The 21,919-nt window shown below is 40.4% G+C and overlaps 1 protein-coding gene across 1 annotated transcript in view; it reads left to right on the top strand.

Moving 5' to 3' along the window:
• Window positions 1-19,991, top strand: part of LOC108242137 (sodium/potassium/calcium exchanger 1) — a 28,305-nt gene extending 8,314 nt beyond the window's left edge. The window contains exons 4-12 of the mRNA XM_017426783.3: window positions 374-482; window positions 5,133-5,186; window positions 5,754-5,804; window positions 7,424-7,501; window positions 11,529-11,641; window positions 12,784-13,053; window positions 13,135-13,224; window positions 15,792-15,958; window positions 16,242-19,991. Of these exons, the coding sequence (XP_017282272.1) occupies window positions 374-482; window positions 5,133-5,186; window positions 5,754-5,804; window positions 7,424-7,501; window positions 11,529-11,641; window positions 12,784-13,053; window positions 13,135-13,224; window positions 15,792-15,958; window positions 16,242-16,491 (1,182 nt within the window). The 3' untranslated portion in view covers window positions 16,492-19,991. The remainder of the gene's footprint in view (window positions 1-373; window positions 483-5,132; window positions 5,187-5,753; window positions 5,805-7,423; window positions 7,502-11,528; window positions 11,642-12,783; window positions 13,054-13,134; window positions 13,225-15,791; window positions 15,959-16,241) is intronic.
• Window positions 19,992-21,919: the final 1,928 nt, after the last annotated feature.

Below are 21,919 nucleotides of genomic sequence, written 5' to 3'. Positions count from 1 at the left end.
ATCCATCCATCCATCCATCCATCCATCCATCCATCCATCCATCCATCCATCCATCCATCATCCATCCATCCATCCATCCATCCATCCATCCATCCATCCATCCATCCATCCATCCATCCATCCATTTTCTTTTTCTTTCTGGGTCACAGGGAGCTGGTGTCTATCTCCAGCAGTCTCTGTGTGAGAGGCGGGGGACACCCTGGACAGGTCACAGGTCCATCACAGGGACTCAAAGAGACAAACAACCATTCACACTCTCACTCATACCTGGGGACAATTTAGAGTTACCAGTTAACCTAACATGCCTGTTTTTGGTTTGTGAGAGGAAAACGAAGTCTCCTTAACATTCAGACTATCATCCTTTGTTCTGCAGGTTCGTCCTGTCCTGCAGCGAGGTGGCAGCTCAGCCTCCCTCCACAACACCTCACTGCGGAGCACCATCTTCCAGCTGATGATCCACACTCTGGATCCTCTGGGAGAAGGTACGTCACTGCAGATCCTGCATGTTTGCAGTCGTCAAGGGACCCTTTGGCTTCGGTTGGTGATTTAAGAGAAACTTTTTACTTTTCCACGTGTCAGACAGTAATGATGATTTGAGTTCAGTTGATTTATTTAGTGCCAATTTATTTTAAAAGTCATTGCAGGCCACTAAAAACTATGAAAACAAATCAAAATAAAAATAAAAATGACAGCTTTCATTTCAACTCCAGTGTAATTTGGTCAGATTCAAATGTTTTGCAGTTTTTTTTTATAGACCTCCAGTAGCATTTAAGGAAAAGCTGCTGTTTTAATTTATCAACAAGGATCAAATCAAAAGACCAATCTGAAACAGTGCAACACTTTTTTCGAAAAAGAACAGCTAAAAAGGTTAAATCTAAAACAGCCATAAAACTTTCAAGAATTTTTTTAAAGAAAATATTTTAACAGATTCACATTTTTTTTTATTTAAACTGGTTCTGCTGGCTAATAATATATTAAAATGTGTAACTATTTATTGGTTTACACAGTAAGATACTTCAAAAAGATAAACACTCATGGGTTTAAACAGCTGTTCTCATTTCAGAGAGACAGGTTAATCTGCTCATAGCTATGTTAATCAGCATTTCTTTAGAACATGACTGCTGTTCATGAAAAGTGAGAAACCAGTTTTGTTTCAGATGTTTTAATGTTTCAGCTTTGAGTTGAAGCGAGGAAGCTGGCGGTGACTCAGTTCTGTTCGTCCTGTAGGTCAGTGTGACCTTAAGTCCGTCCTCGAACTCGCCGTACCGCTGTATCCTGCTCTCACAGCACTTGACCACCACTGATCTAGGGGTTGAACGACTACATATTTTTTAAGGTCGACTACATCATGATAATAGTCGAGTCGATGTCGACTAGTCGCGGTGACGTCATAGTGACGTAAGCGCAAAAACTCTTCACAACTACTTGGAGGCTTTATTAGCTATTTTCACGGCAAATATTGACCCCTAGCTAGGTTCGAAAAACTGTAGCAAATCTCTAAATCCTTCTCCGTGGACAGCAGCTAGTGGTCTCATGTCTTTGACAATGAAATTCACAAGCAAATTTGTGATTTGCTGCCGCCGGTGTCCTGTCACAGCTGGGCGTTTCATGAATGAAGTTACTGACAACTGACTGGATCGAGCCGGTTGTTCAGGAGCTAGCATTAGCGGATGCCTTTTCAAATGACTGTGCATCGCGGTCGTACTTTTGTTGTACTTCAGCACAGCTTTGCAGATTTTGCATGTTACGGTAGTTAAACCAGAAGAGTCATCTTTAGTGAAATATTTCCACACTGTTGACGAATTTCTACCTGTTTGACAAGATGCAGGCTTGTCCTCGATCTGTTTTGAAGACGCCATTTTGTAGCCAGTGTTCTGTCAGATCTGCTGTCAGACTGTCATACACTTCTGACAGCTGATCTGATGACACTTCTAAGCACGAAGTGTCATTCTTAGCACGAACTCACGGCTATATATATGTCAGACAAGTATACACTGTCATTACCAACTACAGGCTTTTATTTAATCAGCAGCTGTCATTACCACAGATCTTTATTTAATCAGCAACATAACATCATAATGTATTAGTTAGATCGTCGTGACAAAGACACTCGCGAGCCGGCTAAGTGACATCCTTAGCGGGAAGGGGGCGAGTTTTAGACGGCTCGTATTTTGTAGTTGACTGCAGCTGCAACTCCATCTCCTTTTAAAAACACTGTAAAACCACAAATATGCATCCATCTACATATCATTTAAACTAATGTATTAACTTATTTTTCTTGTGTCTTGTGACGTATACTGTGCTGTCAGATCAGCACAGGCTGTCACCACCGGCAATCACATGACTGCGACTAGTCGACATGAAATGTAAAAACTCGCGAGACGTCCTAGAGTCGACTAGTCGACTAGTCGACTAATTGGTTCAACCCCTACACTGATCCCTAATCAGCTTTTCAATACAGGCTAATGAAAGCTGGATCAGAGCTGGTGTGCTCGCAGACCAAAGTTTGTATCTCTGTGGGACCAGCTGAGTCCGGATCTGTGCAGCTGGGCATGAACCTGAGGAGGTGTAGTCTCCTGATAATTCAAACGTTCAGATGTGGAGCAGACCGTGAGGTTGTCAGAGTGCTGCAGGGACTTTATGTTAACCAAGAGGCAGAGGCTTCTTGTTTGTGTTTTCACTTCATCCATTTGACTTGATATCAGTATTAAGGAACTCTTTCTGCAGGGCTTCTATTTAACAGACAAGAATGATCAATACATTTTCTGCTAAAATTGAAGAAAGCCGAGAGGAGCCAAGATAAAGATGTGACGAAGAGCTTACATGGATTAAAAATACAATGAAAGTGCTGGCAAGACAGCAAACATCCATCTATCCATCATCTGCCACTTATTCCAGAGTCGGGTCGTGGGGCCAGCAGCTTGAGCAGGGAGGCCCAGACACCTCTCTCCACAGCCACCTCTTTCAGCTTTTCTTAGAGGATTTGAAGGCGTTCCCAGGCCAGCAGAGATACAGTCCCTCCAGCATGTCCTGGGTCTTCCCTCGGGTCTCTCCCAGTTGGACAGTCCCAGAACACCTCCCTGGGGAGGTGTTTTTGGTTTTTAACCTTTTTTGAACTCCCTAGGGAGGTGTCCAGGGGGCATCCTTACCAGATGCTCGAACCATCTTAACTGGTTTCTTTCGATTTGGGAAGGATTTTCATTTCCTTGGCATTTGAGTTTATGGGTTTGTGGGTGCATTTATATAGAATCAACCGGGTGATGTCTCGGGTAAGAGTGAGGACGAGCGTTGAAGGGAGGAGTCTCTTCTTAAGTGGAGAGCACAGTGTTTGCCAGTGAAGGGAGGTTTCACCTTAGAACTGAGATGACCTGTCAACATTTATATCATTTAACAGCTGAAAACATAAAAGGGCAACAGAGCCAAAAAATAAAACCAGAAATCACCCACTGTTTAACACAGAGTCTGTAATTCATCATATTCAGCTGATTCACTGACTTTATCACATCTTTGCTTTGTTTACATGAATGACAACGTGTCAGCTTTTTATTTTATTAAAACTATGTTTTCATTGAGCCACCTGCTTCCTGAGGCTTTTAAATCCTCATATCACACCATCATCCTGACAGCCGTTTTACTACTTCCTCTTTAGTACCAACTTCAAAGGATTGAAAGGTTTTTTATTGTCAATTCACTAATTGTATAAAACATACTGGAGAATTGAAATGTTTATCTCTCATCTAAATAAAAGAAAATTAAAGAAAACAGCAGGGCTATAAGTAAAGTTTCAACCTACATACTACAAGGAAGTAATTGTCCATGTTAAAGATATACTATAATTATTATGGATATACTGTTACATTTTCTAACTGATCATTTAGATTAAAGAAACCTTTTTCCATCATTCTGAAAACACAAAATCATCTTTTAAGCGTGAAGAAATTTAAGGTTTCAGACAATATTTTTTATTACAGCCCATGAATCCCAAATGGGTTTCATCTGTTTTTATTTTACCTAAAACATGTTTTCAAGATTTACACAAAGTCTTCAGACTGACTTTTAAAACAAAGTCTCAGTTCTGAATGAGCTCTCTCATATTGTTATAAAGTCTAAACAACAAAAACAATACTCCTATAAGTAAATATAGGAGTATTGAGGGATACTCCTACAGTGAACTGATGTGTGTCCATAGGTTTGTAATAAATGTTTTTATGAAAACATTGTGATTTTACAGGTTGATTGACAAGGCCGAGCGTGAACGGAGTCAGAATGAGAGGACACAGACAAAGGTTTAACCTTTTATTGGAAAACACCAGACTGTTAAGCTTGCTAATGTTTAGAGCGGCACTCACGGTCTGGAATCGGGCTTGGTCTGGAATAGGTACGACCACCAGGAGCTGCGAGGTGGAAACAGGCAAGAGGTCAGAACCAGGAAGTCCGTAATAAGCAAACAAATCCAGAGAGGGGCAATCCACAAGGCGAGGTCCAGAGGGTGAGAGCGAGGGTCGTTACCAGTTGTCCGAGTGTGTCCGGCAAGGAGTAGGCTATCAGAAAAGTTTGACATTTTATCACCAAAATTTGATCCTACTGCTTTGAGACAAACACTTTTATTGTTGGATACTGACATACCTTAAGTTTCAGTCTTTCAAGAACTTTGTTTTACGCATTTACAACCCCCCCTTCCCCCAACACTTGTATATGTGGTCTCTACACCAGATATGAGTGGACACATATTTGGGTACCAGCTGAGCTTATCTAAGGTCCTCCTGGGTGAACTGAGTGGACTCGTGTGGATGAAACATGGGCTTCTTTAGCTGGATCAGTAAAAAACAGGTAGCACATATGGGTGCCTGCATCAATCCAGTCAATCTAATGTGAAATGATTTCACATTGCGCCCATTTTACCACTCAGTCCTTCACTCAGCAGCCTTACAAACACTTCTTTAACGGAATACAACTTGGACAGGCTGTGGTTTTTTAAAATATTTTTTAGAGGCGTGACTCATGTCCGTTTGAAAGAACTTCGTCTGGTTTTGCACCCATGACAAACCTTTTCTTGTTTTACATTATCTGTTGGGCATAAATGACCTCTGAGAGCCCAGGAGTTAAATTTCTACCTGTGGTTTCCATCCTAGAAGCAGCCCTTCGGGGTGCCATTAAAACCTCACGGCCAAAGAGAATCAGAGAAGGTAAGAGCGGGAAGCTGCCACCTGGCTGTGTCTCGTCTCGTCGTGTGTCTGTTTGTGGTTTCCTGTCAATGTGCTTTCTGATTTACTGCTACATCGTGTTGGGTGGTCTCTGTTTTGTAATAATATAAAATTCAAATGTTTTCTCTGCTGTCTAACAAGCTTGTGATATAAACTAATGAGTCAAATCTTTAAGACGAATCATAAAGGAGCAGAATAACCTTTTTCTATTACCATAGCATGTTAAGGTCTGAGGCACATGATGTGAACTCATAAATCTGACAGGCGGTGGGTCTGGTCTCTTTTAGCAGCCTGGAAACTTCAGTGGTTCTAATGTTTTGGTTCATCTTTGTAGGAGCAGGTGATCTTTGATGACTAACTGTACCTACACGGCTCAAAGATTACTTAATGATGATGTATATCAGCTTTCATACAGAGTCCTCTGACTCTTGAGCTTTTCTGTTACACCGTGTACCCATTTAATGTATAATTAACTCGCAGCCTATGAGTTACATGCCTGAGCTTTACTGATAATGTTAAACGTTCTCTGTTGCACCTTTTGCCAATCAGAAACATCCTTTAATGGTGACGTGAAAGGGGAGGGGCTTACACAGAAGAAAGGTGAGCTGTAAAAACGTGTTGTCTGTGTTTTTATGTTTGGTTTTGGATGTTTTAGTAATCAGTCTGGTCTTTTTTTTAAATTCATTTTTATCACAAATACAGTGCTGTACAAAAGTCTTTATTCACTCCTCTTTTCTGTCTCTTTTCTTAACGCTTTGGCTTTTTTTTTTAAACTATTTTTTTAACCATTTTTAGATAAAGGTTAATGAAATGCCATTTTATGCTTGTAAAACTGTATCATGTTTAGCATTTCGTTAAGATTTAGGTGTCTTCACAAACCATGGGAATTTCCCTGCTGATTGACTAATTAGGGGTGTTCTATTCTATTCTGAACAAACTAAAAAAATATTCCTCAGAAAATGTTCAGGTTCTGGACTGAAAATGCATGAAAAAGACTAGAAAGTTCATAGAAATTATTGAAAGGCCTTCAAATATCTGGAAGAATTAGTCTTTAACCTAAACTATCTCTCTCTCTCACACACACAAACCACATATTACACTTTTAGTTTGTAACAAATGGTTGCATGTTTATGTGTGTTTTTGTAGTAGTTTTTGTGAAGTGTTTTTATTCAGTGGTTTTTGTGTCTTTATTCAGTGGTTTTTATGTCTTTATTCAGTGGTTTTATGTCTTTATTCAGTGGTTTTTATGTCTTTATTCAGTGGTTTTTATGTCTTTATTCAGTGGTTTTTATGTCTTTATTCAGTGGTTTTTATGTCTTTATTCAGTGGTTTTTATGTCTTTATTCAGTGGTTTTTGTGTCTTTATTCAGTGGTTGTTCTTACCACTTTTATTCTAAAAGCTTCGACATGAATGTCCTTATTAAGGCTACAATCTGAGTCTCTAGTGGGTCCATTTTGATAGGGTTATGTTTGTGTTTATTGGTAAAAGTTAAAAACATTTTTATTCTACATTAAAGAACAATTCATGCACTACTCAAACAGCCCACTGTAAAGCTTAATTCTTATGAGCCGTAGAACAGACCCACAAACATCCGGCACTGACCCTGTGCTCAAAGACTCACATTTATCCTTAATGACTGTGTTTGTTCTCATTACTCTGGTGAGTGTTATTAAACTCAAAGAGGTTGAAGTGCTTACTCAAAACTGCTTGTGGGGAAAAAGCATCAAGTAAACAGTTCAGATCATTTGAAGCAGGCTTCTGTGAAACAATATGAACAAAATGATCTTACCTGTTGGAGATTGGAGAAGTAGAGTTTCATCTTGACCGTGTTGACGAGCTAACGGCTAGTCTGTACTGGAAGGGCTACAGCAAGCTGTTGGTTTCTCAGATAGTTCTTTGTAAATGACTGTCTGAAGTGGAAATTACAGCAATGTTATGGTTGATAGATAGCCTGTGAATAAATAAAATGCCATAAAATCTTTGAAAGAGAAGCTTATTTAAAATGGCAGCAATTTACTTTAGTCTAAACCCTGCTCAGAGTGTCCATTAACTCATCAATCCAGTCAGAATTAAACTCTATTTCATTTATTTCTCCATACTAAGGTCATTCAAATTTTTATTTGTTCATAACCTTTCCGGAGAACCCCAGTTCAAAAAATCTGAACTTTTGCTTTGAGTTTTGTAACGTTTATTTTAGTGATGGTTCTCTTAATTGCAGCAAAGAACAAAGTAAAACCTTTGAATGTTACGCTGACAGAAAATCTACAGAACGAGTCACGTCATCACCATGCTGAAGGTGAGTGGCTCTCTTGGAAAGTATCATATGGCAGTGTGATGTTTTGATTAAATGATTAACGCCATGCTATGACTGCTTTAGCACAGCTTCGCCAACATGGATTCACCAGCACAGCCCGTGTTAGCATAGCTTAGCTTAGCCGAACTAAAGAGTTAGCCTAGCTTAACAACACTGAAAAGAAACACTGCTTTGTGTCAAGTTTATATGAAAACTAAAAGGAAGGATAAACACATAAATGTTTGGGGCTTCTATGGTGTCATTTTTCATATACTTAGAGGGAATGTTGTGTGTTGTCAGATTAAATGGTAATTCTGGTGCTGGAAAGTTAATATAAGTTACATTTTCAGCCAGCAGGACTAGGTGCTAACCAAATAAACCACAGTCATGGGAAACAGAAAGTACTCCCTCTTTCAATTTTAGGGTTTTACATAAAGATAATCTGGTCTTTACCAGGTTCTAAAGTTATTCAAATATAACCTTGAGTGTACAAAAACACACAATTGATTCCCCCGTGTCATTGATTAAACTAAAACAAAGCCAAAGTGGAAAAGCTGTGTGTGAAAAACTAAATCCACCCTTTGATTCAATAGATTGTAGAACCACCAATATTTCTCAGTAGTTGTTTTCTGTATGACTTTCAGTTTCTCACATGGCTGTGGAGGAATTTTGGCCCACTCCTCTGTCCAACATTGCTTCAGGTCATTGAGATGTGCAGACATTTGTTTCTGCTCAGCTCTCTGAAGGTCCCAGCACCTTGAGTCTTTTCTTTTTGGGCCGTTCTGTTGTGAATAATTTTTCTCTCCAAAGAGTTTGTAATTGACCTTTAACCCTTTTTAGATTAATGGTCAGTAGTAGTTGCTTCTCTAAAGTCATTGCTGTTGTCTTTCCATCTTGACGTTGGGTTGACACACCCTTGTAGGCTCCAGAGCAACAAATTGACAAAACTCCTACTTTTATAGAGATGCTCACACTCATGATCACACAATTAAAACATTTGATCAGCAGCGCTTTACTGATACTGAAACTCCTAAATCCTTGAAGACAGCAGGGGTAGACTTAGTTTTTCCCATACAGCTTTTCCATTTTGTCTTCTTCAGTCTGCTAGGTTTTTTTGTACGTTTGAACTGAGTTGTTATTGTCTCATGACTCATTTCCATTTTGGTATCAGTTGAACACACATGATTTAAATTGGCACAGGCAAAGATTCAGAATTTAAGTTTTAAAGCTTTATGCTGCATCCATTTATCTTGGAAGTCCGACCTCTGAGCTGGGAATGACGTCGCATCACTTTTCAGTGTTTCATTTTCAAATTGTCAGGTCAGTGGGATTTGATAATTGTTGTGCTCAGGGACCAGGCTAACTATTATTATTTTAAAATAATTTTAAAGTTTGGGGTAGAGAAACCTCCAACTTAACTTTGGGGTTGTTCCATTTGAGTTTTCCAGAAGTCAGATGTTCTGACTTCCCAGAACAAAAGGAACACATGAATAATTTCAGCCTAGGAGAAGGTATTCATCTATGGTTAACATTTAGAGGTCATAGAGGATGAGAGCATTGTCCTCTTAGTTCCCTGTGTTAAATGTGTGTAACTGCTTTAAAGGATTTTATTGAATCGTTCCTAATAATTTTAGCAGCCTCTCCTGTAGGATCATTCATGCACGATAAACAAGCTGAAAGGTCGGCCATCTTTTCCTGTCTGTTAAATATATTTACATTAGATCTCACTTTAGTCACTTAACACACTGTCTTTTCTCCAAAGAGACGCCCGAGTGTAGTCCAGTCACACAGACTCAAGTTAAACATGTTCTTCTGTCTTGTTTTTTTTTTCAGTTTAAAATGATTTAGTTAATTTTAATTACTTTTGTCTTTTCTTCACTCTCATCTCTTTTGACTATTTTGTGGAGAAAAGAGGAGCAAACACATCATTCCTTTCCCTGCCTGTCTGCACAAAGCTTCTCATTAGATTTCATATTTATTAAAACTAAATACGTTTGCCTCTGAATGCATCTCATACTTGTTGTACCCTTCAATCATTTTTTGAATCTGCCGTTACTCACAGCTGGTGATGATGATGATATTGGAGTTATACTATTAAAGCCTCAAACTAAGCCTCTAACTACTAGTTTCATTAAACTTTTGTTTTTGTGAAAGCAGTTAAAAATGTATTTCTTTATAATTTTGCATTTTTGTGTATTTCTCTTTGATCATATTTGTCTTTTTGCCTGGACATCTTTTGCACACATAGCATATAGTTTGATCTGCACGTCTCCGAGAGTTTTTTTTGGGTCAAATATTTGAGTGATGACAGTCAGACAGCTGCAGGAGGATTTCCTCTACAATCAGTGCAGACTCTTAGTCCTCGTGTTCGTGCATCACATTACGAACTAATGAGGCCCTTTAGAGTCTGAGGTGCGGGGCAAAGACGTGCTGCACTGAGCTTAGAGAGGCCTGAACGAGCCCAAATCAATCAGCTCGGAGGTTTGACATGCAGAGAGGAGGCTCCTTCAGAGCAGTGTGTTTATCTCCGAGCACTTCAATCACTCCCACTCCCACTTCATAACGGCTCGACATTAATGTTTTTTCTGCCTCAAAGGGTGAAAATATGAAGAGCTGTTTGACACGCTTTTAATACATCTGTGTTTTTTGCACAACTTTTGGGAACTTTTATCATTTTACTCAAGTTTCTTCTTTTACTATTCGCTCCCTTTTGTTAAAGTACTGAGAACAGACATTTGAGGTCTGAGGAGCAGCTTGTCAGGCTCATTGAACATCTCCTCAGTCCAGTTCTTTTTCTCTTTTCAACAGAATGTCTTTAGTTTGTTTGTTCGGCCACACAGTTTTGAAGAATGCATATTGTCTGCTGCCTCTCATGCCAGAGTTTGAAACTTAGATCATCTTCCTGTTGTAGCTGATTTAGTCAAACCTTGAAAATGTTGTGTGCAATCTAATGTAATGTTGCAAGACCTCATGCTCAAAGTATGTGCCGTGAATGACTCTCAGCTACTTCCACGACAAAATTTAGCTTAGTACCTGTAAAACTGACTAAGTTTTTGTGTTGGCTAATATTGATTAGGTGTGGTGACCATCTTTAATCGGAGTGACTCCCAAAGTAAATAATTCCTAGAAATACTTCCAATGATTCATTTCTAAGAGTTTTATTAGAATCTGTTCAATGTTTTTTTTTCAATATTTTGCTAACAGACAGACACAGATGACTCCAACAGATTTGCTAAAGTTTTAAGCAAAGGTTGTGCACAATGAGTAGCACTTAGACTCTGTGTTATTAATGACTCTCAGCTACAATCACACTAAATTTTACCACCATGTCTGTAAAACTGACTGAAAAATAGTAATTCATTTATTTTTTAAGGTCAGTTGGCTGTGGCAGCCATCTTGAATTGGATTGGTTGTAAAGGTTAATCAGTTGTGGATGACCATCCAGTGATTATTTCCTAAAGGTTTCATTAAAGTTCGAGGTTCATGAGTTCATGAGCTGACTCTAAGTAACTGATGGCAGAATTTTAAACAAAGATCTTGTGCAATCTGTCCTGAGATATTTTGCTAACATGGCAGATGGGGGCAAAACATTATCGTCACACAACAAAGCTGTAATAGTCCTGTGACCGTGTAAAAACTGCTGTCGGTGTTGGTTTCTGCTCGTTTTTCTTTGTGTTTTAAAAAGCAACAAATAAGTGCCTAAATGATGCCCTTTTCTAGAAAAGTCACACGATAAAAAAGAAGCAGAAAGCTGAGCAAATTAAACAGAAACGTTACATCCATTTTCTGTTTTATTGCTGCTCACACAAACAGGGCAGCACAAAAAGAAATATGAATATGACTACACATCAAAGTCTGGTGATTGTTTTGTGATGCTGTCTGCAAGAAGCTGACTGAACTGAGGCTGATTAGTGAGTCGCCTATAAATCTGCAGTTTTTATGGTATGAAGAGAGAAAAATATGCATAAATCAGACCAGCATCTCAGCTGTGTGTTGATAACTCGTCATTTCTTTATCCTTTTTCTTGCAGACGGTCAGAAAGCAAAGAGTGAGCAGCTGGCAGCTTCTGGAACAGCAGGGGGTGCTGTGGCTGAGCCCTCCACCTCCCAGCCTCCAGCAAAGGAGGAAAAAACAGAGTCCAAGGTGAGACATTTCCTAAAAAAAACTGTAGAGAAAGTTCAGTTCTTTAAAAGCCACGAGTATAGCTTTTATGTGACGATACTTTTCATTTCAGTCTGTTAAAAACAGTCATGTCTGAGTGGAAGTTTGTAAAAATCAACCCAACAACATGAGTACTTGATGTTTCCCCTTCCTAATTGCAGCTCGGCACTTGGGAAATAAGTGTTGATGAGCAGACAGGGCTGACGTCTCCTCAGACTTGAATCAATTAGTTGAACTCATATTTCTGCTTTCATTATCTTCCCCTGAGCCCAGCAGGAACGCTTCCCCTTCTTTATACTTTACTTGTTTTATTACTGTCACCGTTATGTTTTCCATTAAGATTTTTTTTAGTTTTCCGAAAGCAAAGAGCAGCCATCCTTAAAATTAGACTCGTACATTTATCCCAAGTTCAGTATTGGCTGAAGCAGACAGGTTTGTTGTGATAACTGCAGCAAACAAGCCTACAAAGTAATGCAGTGATTCTGTGGTCTGCATCAGTCTTTAGTGTTGAAATCAGGTGTGTTGGAGTGAAACGGGACTGCATCTTCAGGGGTCATTTGGGAGGTATGATCAGTCTGTTAAAATGCTCAGGTATGCATCTCATTTTTTGCAAGAACGATTGGAATTACATTATGTGATGTAGTTATCTGGATCAAACCTTGTAAATGACATTTTGCACAACCGTATGCTATATTCCAGGATCTCAGGAGATGTGTCCAGGCTCAGATTATGTCTTGTGAATGACTCTCAGTGACAACCACATCAAACTTTCATATCTTGAATGGAGCTGACTCCACCCAAGCATTACTTTCTGAAAGTTTCATTCAAATCTGTCAAGGGGTTCATCAGATGTTTTGCGAATGCTACAAAAAGATTATTGCCTTTCATATTTTGACAAAGGGCAACAAAAATACTATATGTTTGATCAAAAACAGAGTTTGTTTAGCTCTAACAAAGTTTAAGTCTTTTTTGGGGGACACACAACCAGATCTGTCTTAGGCACTTTTTTTTAATTCTTGAATTCTTTGGAAATGTTCTCCCAGGTTCTTTAGGTAATTCAAAAGGTCTTCTTTGGATGTTTTCAGCCTTTTGCTTCATTTTCTGCCTCCTGCACCTCTGCACAGGTTGTAGCAGCATCAGAGGGGGGATCCGATGACTCGGGGGGCAGCAGGGAAGAAGACGGCAGAGACGAAGAAAGCAGTGACTCCAGTGAGAGCGAGGACAACGGTGAGGACGGTGATGAAAAGAAGGAAGAAAAGGAGGAAGAGGAGGACGAGGAGAACGAGCCGCTGTCCTTAGAGTGGCCTACAACCACTCGCAAACAGGCCACCTATCTGTTCCTGCTGCCCATCGTGTTCCCGCTGTGGCTCACGCTGCCGGACGTCCGCAACCCAGTGAGCCCAAACGCCCGCCACCATCACTGTGTGGCTGTGTGTCAACACGTCATGTGAAAAATGTGTTGTTGTTTTTCCAAGGCATCCAAGAGGTTCTTTATCATCACGTTCATCGGCTCAATCTTTTGGATCGGCATCTTCTCCTACATGATGGTGTGGTGGGCTCATCAGGTGGGTCAGCTCTTCACACCTTTACAGGACTCCTCTTCCTCCCTGACTCTGGATGTCACATAAATCTCTTTGATTTTCAGGTGTGTGGTATAAAACTAACCAAAATACACAGGTTTCCTTCAGCTCCAGCTCATCAGTTTCATCTTTTCTAAAAACTGTTTTGTTTCTTAAATTAAAAGAAATGTAAAATTGTTTGTTAGTTCAGCCTGGAAACTGGGAGATGTCTCCAAAACGTGGTATTAAAATCCATCAACCTGCACTACCAAAACAATACAATTAGCAAGTAAACTGTTTAATGTGCACATAAAGGGGCAAAACATCCAACCGGGATGTATTAGTGGGATTTCTTAAGACTTTTTCCTTCGTGCTGGTAAACTCAGTGACATCAAACCCATCTGACTCTCATAAAGTTAGAGCTGTCGCCTCCCAGCAAGAAGGTTGTAGGATCACTTCCTGGCCTGGGATCTTTCCGGGTGGAGTTTACATGTTCTCCCTGTGCTCATGGGTGTTTCCTCTGAGTACACCGGTTTCCTCCCACAGACCAAAAACATGCATTTTAGGTTAATTGGTAACTCTAAAAATCTCCCAAGGTGTGAGTGAGAGGGTGAATGGTTGTTTGTCTCGTTTGTCTCTGTGTCCCTGTGATGGACTTGTGACCTGTCCAGGGTGTCCCCCGCCTCTCACACAGAGACTGCTGGAGATAGACACCACCCTGTGACCTGGAAAGATAAAGAATATGGATGGATGGATGGATGGATGGATGGATGGATGGATGGATGGATGGATGGATGGATGGATGGATGGATGGATGGATGGATGGATGGATGGATGGATGGATGGATGGATGGATGATTGTCATAAAGTCATTGACCTACTACAGAGGGTCACTCTGAAGAAAAATTGTGTTTTGAGGAGGAGGGTTCATTTTAGTTTTCATTTTAAGGTTGAAATGTCAATATCGCTAAAAGTGACAAAATTGCTAAAATTTCTAAAAGTTCTTCCATAACTCTCAGATACAGTATTAATAATCACAAACAAAACAAATCTAGCCAGGTTCAGGAGCACAGTGAGGGACACTTCCTCTGAAATAAACCTTGATAGACTTCTTTGTTCTCAACACGGTGACTTTTTGCCTATTAGAAATATTTCCACTTTTTCTTCTGTCAATAAGATTTAAACCTTTCTCTGTTCATTTACACTATTATCTAAACATGTCAGCATTAATCTCAAAACAACAACAACAAAAATAAAATTTCCTCAGTTCTTTTGTGTGTCCCTAATCTTTACTGTACTGACCCATTAAGCCCATGTAAAGATTTAAAAACCAAATGTTTTACACAAATAAATGTGGACAAATTTCAGGCACTAAATATTTTCACATTATTATTATTATTATTATTATTATTATTATTATTATTATTATTATTATTATTATTATTATTACTCCAGTAAAAATGCAGTTAATCTGTTGAGATTTTGCTTAAGGACAAGTAAAGTTACTTGTGTAAAAATCTAGTAAATATGAAACGTAAAAATGTCCTTTGAGTAGGTTTAAATATCAGGTGACTTCCTTTTGAGTGTTGCTCCACGCCGGTGGCTGAAGCAACACGCTGAGTGGGCAAAGTTTGAACACAATCTCTGTGGCTTGATTTAAGAGAGAAACTCGCCTTTCATCATTTCTTGCTGACCGGTCAGAAACACACGCAGCCACTTGCAGGCGCTATGGTGCACTTTTTCTTCTGTAGTCACTTTTTTACGTTGCACTTTGTTTTACTCAGTGATGGATGTGACAACACTTCAAACAGAACATGGAGGTAATTAGAAAATAAACTCTATCACTCTTGATGAAAAAGGAGATGAGCAGCTAAGGTTGTCACAGCATTTCCAGCTCCACTCAGGAAGCTCTCCAAACAGCAGCGCCTCCTGAACCAAACTGAGCTGAGTGGGTCATTCACAGCTGCTGACCAGACAGAAACGAACCAAGGGTTCACCCCCCTACCAAACCCTTCAGTTGCTTCTATTTCTGTCTGATATATTACCATATTCTGCTTCTTCTGACCTACAAATGTTGTTCCTCTGTAATACAGGTCTTGTGAAACTGGCCTCTTGATTCATCACAGCAAATTGGTGAATTTGGTGACAGATCTTTTAGTTTTGCAGCCTTGACCCTCTGAGATGTTCTCCTTGTTGACATGTGCTATGCTTTATGCCTGATTATACTCCCAAAGCCTCTGAAACAATACTCATTTAACAGTGTAACATAGTTTCTTTCCAGTTTCTGAGCTGATTTTTGGGGCTTTGTTGGTTTTATTCTGATCATCTTTGTAACATGCCCTTCCGGCTCCTTGAGTACTTTTTTATTTATTTATTTATTTTAAATTAAGTCCAAATGAGATCATGTGGATCCTTCTCAGATGTGACATTTACAGATGGGAACCAGCACCTCTGTGAAAAACATCTGGCGGCAGGTGGCGACTGGTGTTTTTTCTTATTTCATAAGAGAAGAAGCCTTCTGGAGACCCCATTTAGCATAATGGACACCAGTTTTCTTGTGCTGGCACTCACAGGTGGGCGAGACGGTGGGCATCTCGGAGGAGATTATGGGCCTGACCATCCTGGCGGCGGGGACGTCCATCCCCGACCTGATCACCAGTGTGATTGTGGCCCGGAAAGGATTGGGAGACATGGCCGTGTCCAGCTCAGTGGGGAGTAATATCTTCGACATCACTGTCGGGTGAGTAATTCTGCGTGGCTGTGACTGGAATTGAATTGTACAGTTGTTAAAAAACATGTTTGTTTTTTTGTGAAGGAAATATGACACCAAGATTGTGAATAAATGATAAAAATGTAGTTCTCTGAGTTCTCCAATTCACCTCTTATGAATTAGTACTAAAACTTATTGTATTAAAGTTGAGCAAATTACCAATCAGAAATGTTGTTTGGAGTTGGTGACACTGAAACATGAAACACCTTTGAACCACGGTGTACTTTATGAGCCTACCGTCCGTCTGTTTCAGTCTTCCCATCCCGTGGCTCATATACACGTTCCTCCACAACGGCAAGCCAGTGACCGTCAGCTCCAATGGCCTCTTCTGCGCTATTGTGCTGCTCTTCCTGATGCTCCTCTTCGTCATCATTTCCATTGCCGTGTGTCGCTGGAAGATGAGCAAAATGCTGGGCATCACCATGTTCTTTCTGTACTTTGTGTTCCTCGTCCTTAGCGTCCTGCTGGAGGACCGCATCCTCGTGTGTCCCGTCTCAATCTGAGCTCAACGACCCCGCTGCACACGACCCTGCTCCTCCAGGCAGGATCAGTCCTGGAAGTAGGCTGTTTTATCATTTGGTCCCAAACTTTTTTTCGCCATGAAGCCCATTATGACTGACAAAATAAAACTTTTTTTATATCAAAGGTCCCATGCAGGAAGTAAGACCATCTACTTTGTACCATCACCATATTTTGAAGATGTTAAGATATCACAAATTACACATTTTACAGTTATTCTTAAACTTTTAGCTAGACTTATAAACTGTCTGGTGTTTCCATTTCTTATGTGCACCACTAGAGAGAGCTCACACACCTTGGTTTCACAAGTAAAGAAACTCAGCCAAATATAAAAGGTCGGTTCACGGTGGACTATATATTGTTAAGGAAAAACTCCACCCTGCAAAAAACTTTATTTTGATTTGAGCAGACTGGGATTTTAGCTTGTCAGCTAGTTGTAGAGTGTTTAAAGCATTGTGTGTTGTGTTGGATTCATTCTCCCTCCCGGCTGAGCAAAAAGAGCAGAGTTAGTATAATTAAATATGCTCTCTATGCAGTGTATTTTCTCCAGCTACGTAGCAATGACCCTCAACTTAAAATCTGATTTCACAGCTCACAATAATTATACTCCCCTTACATACTGTTTACAAGAAAATAAAAGGCAGACTCGGCCTATTAGTGGACCTTTGAGTTTAGCATTTAGCAAATGCAATCTTGATGTTCTGAGACCAGATGTGAGGTGGAAAGAGTGGATCTGAAGCGTCTCCATGACCCTTTATTCAAAGCCACACCTTCAAGAAGCCAATTCAGTGTTTTGATGGAATTCCAAAATGATGCAAATGTTATCAGCCTCACCACAGTTGATGTAAAGCCTCAGGCCCGGATTCGTCATAAGATTGTGCGGTTTTTGCAGGTGCTAATTAAGATTTTGCACATACTGTACTGTAATTCTCCAATCCCTTAGAAAAAGAGATGTGTGCCTCAAACTGTGCTGCCAAAACATTTACCCACCATTAAATCAGGTTATGCATCCATTTAGAGCAAAACCCACCCACCATCTAAAAGCACTCAATTCTCAAAGATTAGCTTTATTTGTGACACACAGTTAGCTTCTAATACTTATTATCTCCTGAAAGAAGAATAAACAGAGGAGTAATCTGCTGCACTGTCATCTTCATCAACAGAAGGCAGGCATGTCGGGAAAGGTCTAATTCTTCATGCTGAGCTGCAAACTGCCCCAGTCCACGCAGAAGCTCGTAGCCTGATGGCACCAACATTTACAAATTTAAATACAAGACCCCGAGGCTCCAGCTGTTACCCTCCTCTCCACGAACACCACAAACAGGATCAGAGACGAAGAGCAGCCCTGGTGGAGTCTCTAATGCCCATTTTCCACTGGCTCTAAAGGTCCCAGCTCCACTCTACTCGGCATGCTTTGTGAGCGTTTCCACCGGCATTTTTCGAGGCCGGTTCCTGCTTTTTCGGTCCCAGCTTTGGAGCAGGGCCAGCCGGGCCGGCCCTGCTTTTGTGGGTGACGCAAGCTTAGCTTCTGTTCACTCATTGGTCATGGGTGCGGTCAGATGCAAGTGTAAAGAGCGATTTTGGAATGTTAGCGAAGAGAGAGAGCAGCAATGGAGTCCTCACAAAAGTTTATCTCCTGGAGCAACAACAAGGTCCTGGCTTTTCTTGCAATTATTGGGGACTGCAGCATTCAGCGCCAGCTAGATGGGGCAACAAGAAATGAAAAAGTTTTTGTTGAGGTTACAGAACGGATGGCTGGTGCTGGATACAACTGGACATCTCGACAGTGCCGGGAAAATTTGAAAAAGCTCCACAAATGAAGCCAAGTTTCGGTAACGCACACTCATCAAGAGCAACTCATGGCGTAGGAAGTCCGCAGGTGTGGCTTTGCCCCCCACCCCCAACGCAAGGAGGCGTTCCTCTGCTGTCGACCTAACTGGCTGATGGAAACGCGATGCATTTTTCATAGAGCCGAGCCAAGCCGGGCCGAGTAGAGCGGGGCTGCTGACGTAGAGCCAGTGGAAAAGGGGCATAAATGTACCCAGGGTTTACTGTTTGGATATGACCGGATGTATTTATGTTGTGCAATGAAGTCAGTGCAGTCCAGGTTCACAGTACTGCCTGCATTCATATCAGCCGTTTTAAAAACATCTCAGTGCACTGAACACAATCCTGAAGCTCCTGTTGAAACTCTTACCTTTGGTGGGGGCTCGTTTGAGCAGATGATTCAGATCGTGCTTCACATGCAGAGCTTAACAAACAGAACCAAAGGTTGAGAGGGGGGGCACGTCACATGTACAATGTCACACTGATTTAGAAATCCCGAACACTTATTGGTTTCCTGACTGTGATTCCTTCCTGATACGCTGACATGTTGTTCACGCAGTTTTAAGGAGTGTCTCTGTACTTCAGCCAGGAGGGTCTGGAGCTCGCTGTGAGGCCATTTTTCTGTTTCTTTCTGTGGCTTATGTGCTTGATGTGTTTGTGACAGATTGGGCTAAAAGGATGACTGTGATCTGACGCAAAAAGAGTACAAATCGCACATCCTTATGAACTATAGGGTGTGCTTCCGCCAGCATGTAGTCAGTGCTGGTTGATTTAAGAATATGACAAATAAGAACGGAGCAAAATCCAGGTGCTGCACAGTCCTAGTGACTCAGGATTCAAGTCCTGCAGCACCTGGTAATCCTAGGTGTGGAAAGAAGGCAGCTGGACTTCTTTAAGATGTTTCACCTCTCATCCGAAAGTTTCCGAAAGAGTTTCAGGCTCATAAATGGTTGGGATAATCACTGCCCCACCTCTCCATCCTGGGAGTTGTTTGGGTTGATGTCATTTGGAAGATGTTTATCAGCGAGATGTAAATATCTTCCAAGTGACATCAGCCCAAACCAGAAGGACTCCCAACACTTTTTGTGGACAGACTATCAACACAAAATGGCAAACAGAGTCTGTAAAAAAGTTGGTTGGTTCATGCTGTCATTTCTACAAATTTCCCTTAACTGGTGCAAAATTATAACCCTAATAATATAAAAGTATTAGACATTTTTGTTTTTAAGACTAAACTGTGGCTGCTGTGGAGGTTAGATGATTACTGCTCAGTTTTCTGCATTAATGTTGTGTCTGAACTGTAACTTCAACACAATCTGAGTAACTGTTTGTTGGGTGGAGTTTTTCTTAAATTTTTCAGCTTGATGCTAAACATGGAGCGTTCCTGAAGTGAACCCAGTAGTTTATTAGATTTCTTACTTGAGTTCCAGCGTTCAGTCACCCAGAAACTCAACATCAGTGGATGCAAGTCGAGGTTTTCTGCTTAGTGTTTTCTGAACCATGCGTCTTCACCACTGTTCTGTATTTAACCAAACTCGTACTTGTTCATGTTTCGTGTCGCTGTAAAAGGGATTCCTGTGTGTTGACAAAATGTTCTTATCTGTAAGAGAAAAAAAAAAAGAGCAAAAACAACCAATGTCATGTTGTCCCATTGCTGTTGTTGAATCAAAGTGGATGCAAACATGTATAATTGATATAAAAAGGATCAATTTTAAAATTCCTTGCTGCAATAAATTATTTTTTTAACAGTGAGCCATGTACAGTTTATTGATAATCTTATGTGGAAGAGTTGTGCTCAGAGTTCATTATCTTTTGTCTGAACACTTTCATAATTTGGGGGTTTAGGATGATGTTAGTTCATTCATATTGAAATCAAAACTGTATTTCAAAATGTTGTTTTAAATGCCAAAGTGATTCTTACGTGATCTTTACTTTCATGATAAATAATGGAATATTAATCTCACCTCATATCTATTTATCTATCTATATATACACTTACATAGTATATGACTCAGTCAAGAGATTCAGTAAAAGCATTTATCTAATGTACAGATATAAAGCTTTTGTACCTTTAGTATTTGATGGAGTAACCAAAAGAAATGTTAAAAGAAATGATTTGTTTATTTTACAAAAATATGCTAAAATAGTATGAACAGACTTATTGGTAGCCTTAAAGAGGCTGTTAATCTTTGAATTATAGTTGTGTTTTGAACTAAGAATTTGACATTAATTGGCATCACAGATGCCTTCAAGCTTTTCATCAGTCATCCAGGCCATTTAAAGGAAGCCCACATGCTGCTGGGTAGTTTGGTATCGTTGTGCTCACCTCACTGAAAGTCGAGCTGAAAGCTGTCTGAGGAGCTCAGAGGATTATAGGTATCCATGTTAAAGGTGAAGGCTACAAGACCGTCTCCAAGCAGCTTCATGTTCTTCAGAACACAGCTGCCAATGTTTATAAAACGTACTGTATAAAGCTCTGTAGCCTCCCGAGATGCGGACACAAGAGGAAATGCGAGCCCAGGTTGATCAGACGGAGTGCGATAGAAAATGAGCCAGATAAATGTCCACAACCATTCAAGCTGAACTCCCACGTCAAGGTGCGACACTTTCTGATCGCAGCATCTGTTGGGTTTTGAATCATAAAGGGTGCCATGAAAAAAAAGAGCCAGGAGACTCCACTGCTGACCGAACTAAAACGAGACAAATTCAACAAAATGCTTGTTGACAAGATCCAGAGTTTCTGGGACTGATGAGACAAAACTGGAGCGAGGGATACATTTTCTCCGATAAATCCCACTCTAGTTTTGCCTGAAAGAAAACCAAAGCTGCTGAGGCGCTTTAAAAAAAAAGGACAAGAGGGAACAGTAATGAAAGTGTTACATGACTTTATTTACAGTTGCAGTCCTGCAGATCTGGTCGCTGTACACAAACTTCCACACATCTAAAAAGACTCCTGTAAACGTGTGAAGAAGCTGCTTTTTATTGAACAAAGAGTTAAAACAGCCACGACCTTGATTCTTTAAAACATTTCTAATAACAATTTAAACACGAGACAAATCCACGAGCGACAGACGTCTCAGTCCGTCCGTCTCTTCCTGGACGTTAAAGTTTATATATTTTTAGAGGCAAAGTGCAACTCCCTCACTTTTATGGTTTTGGTCTCTTCTGCGACAAAATCACAAACTTGACTGAGCTTCACGAACCCCTCGTGAGTTTCAATTCAGGGGTCTAGAGTCAGCGGTTCGATCCACTTACACTGTGCAAACTGGTACCGTCCATGAGAAGAAGAAAAAAAAGCAAATGGTGGCCGAGAAACATCAAGTTCTGGTTGTTTCAATGATCTCATTACCGTCCTTCAAAGCACTCAAACCTCCGCCAAGACCATAGGGTTATTGAAAAACGTAATGTTATGCATATAACTACTGTTCCCTGAAGGAGAGGAACGAGGTACAACACATGTACTATGGGATATCACGCTCCCGCGTGTCCTGGCTGAAGACACCTTTAATCACGCCTTTAGGCAAATGACGTGATGACGACAAGTGACAGGCCCCGCCTGCACTATGTAACCGTCCGTCATCACAG

Source organism: Kryptolebias marmoratus, linkage group LG15 (assembly GCF_001649575.2).
Source record: "Kryptolebias marmoratus isolate JLee-2015 linkage group LG15, ASM164957v2, whole genome shotgun sequence".
Taxonomy (NCBI): Eukaryota; Metazoa; Chordata; class Actinopteri; order Cyprinodontiformes; family Rivulidae; genus Kryptolebias; species Kryptolebias marmoratus.
Note: the sequence above shows the minus strand (reverse complement) of the source record. Positions and strands in the feature narration are given on the sequence as shown.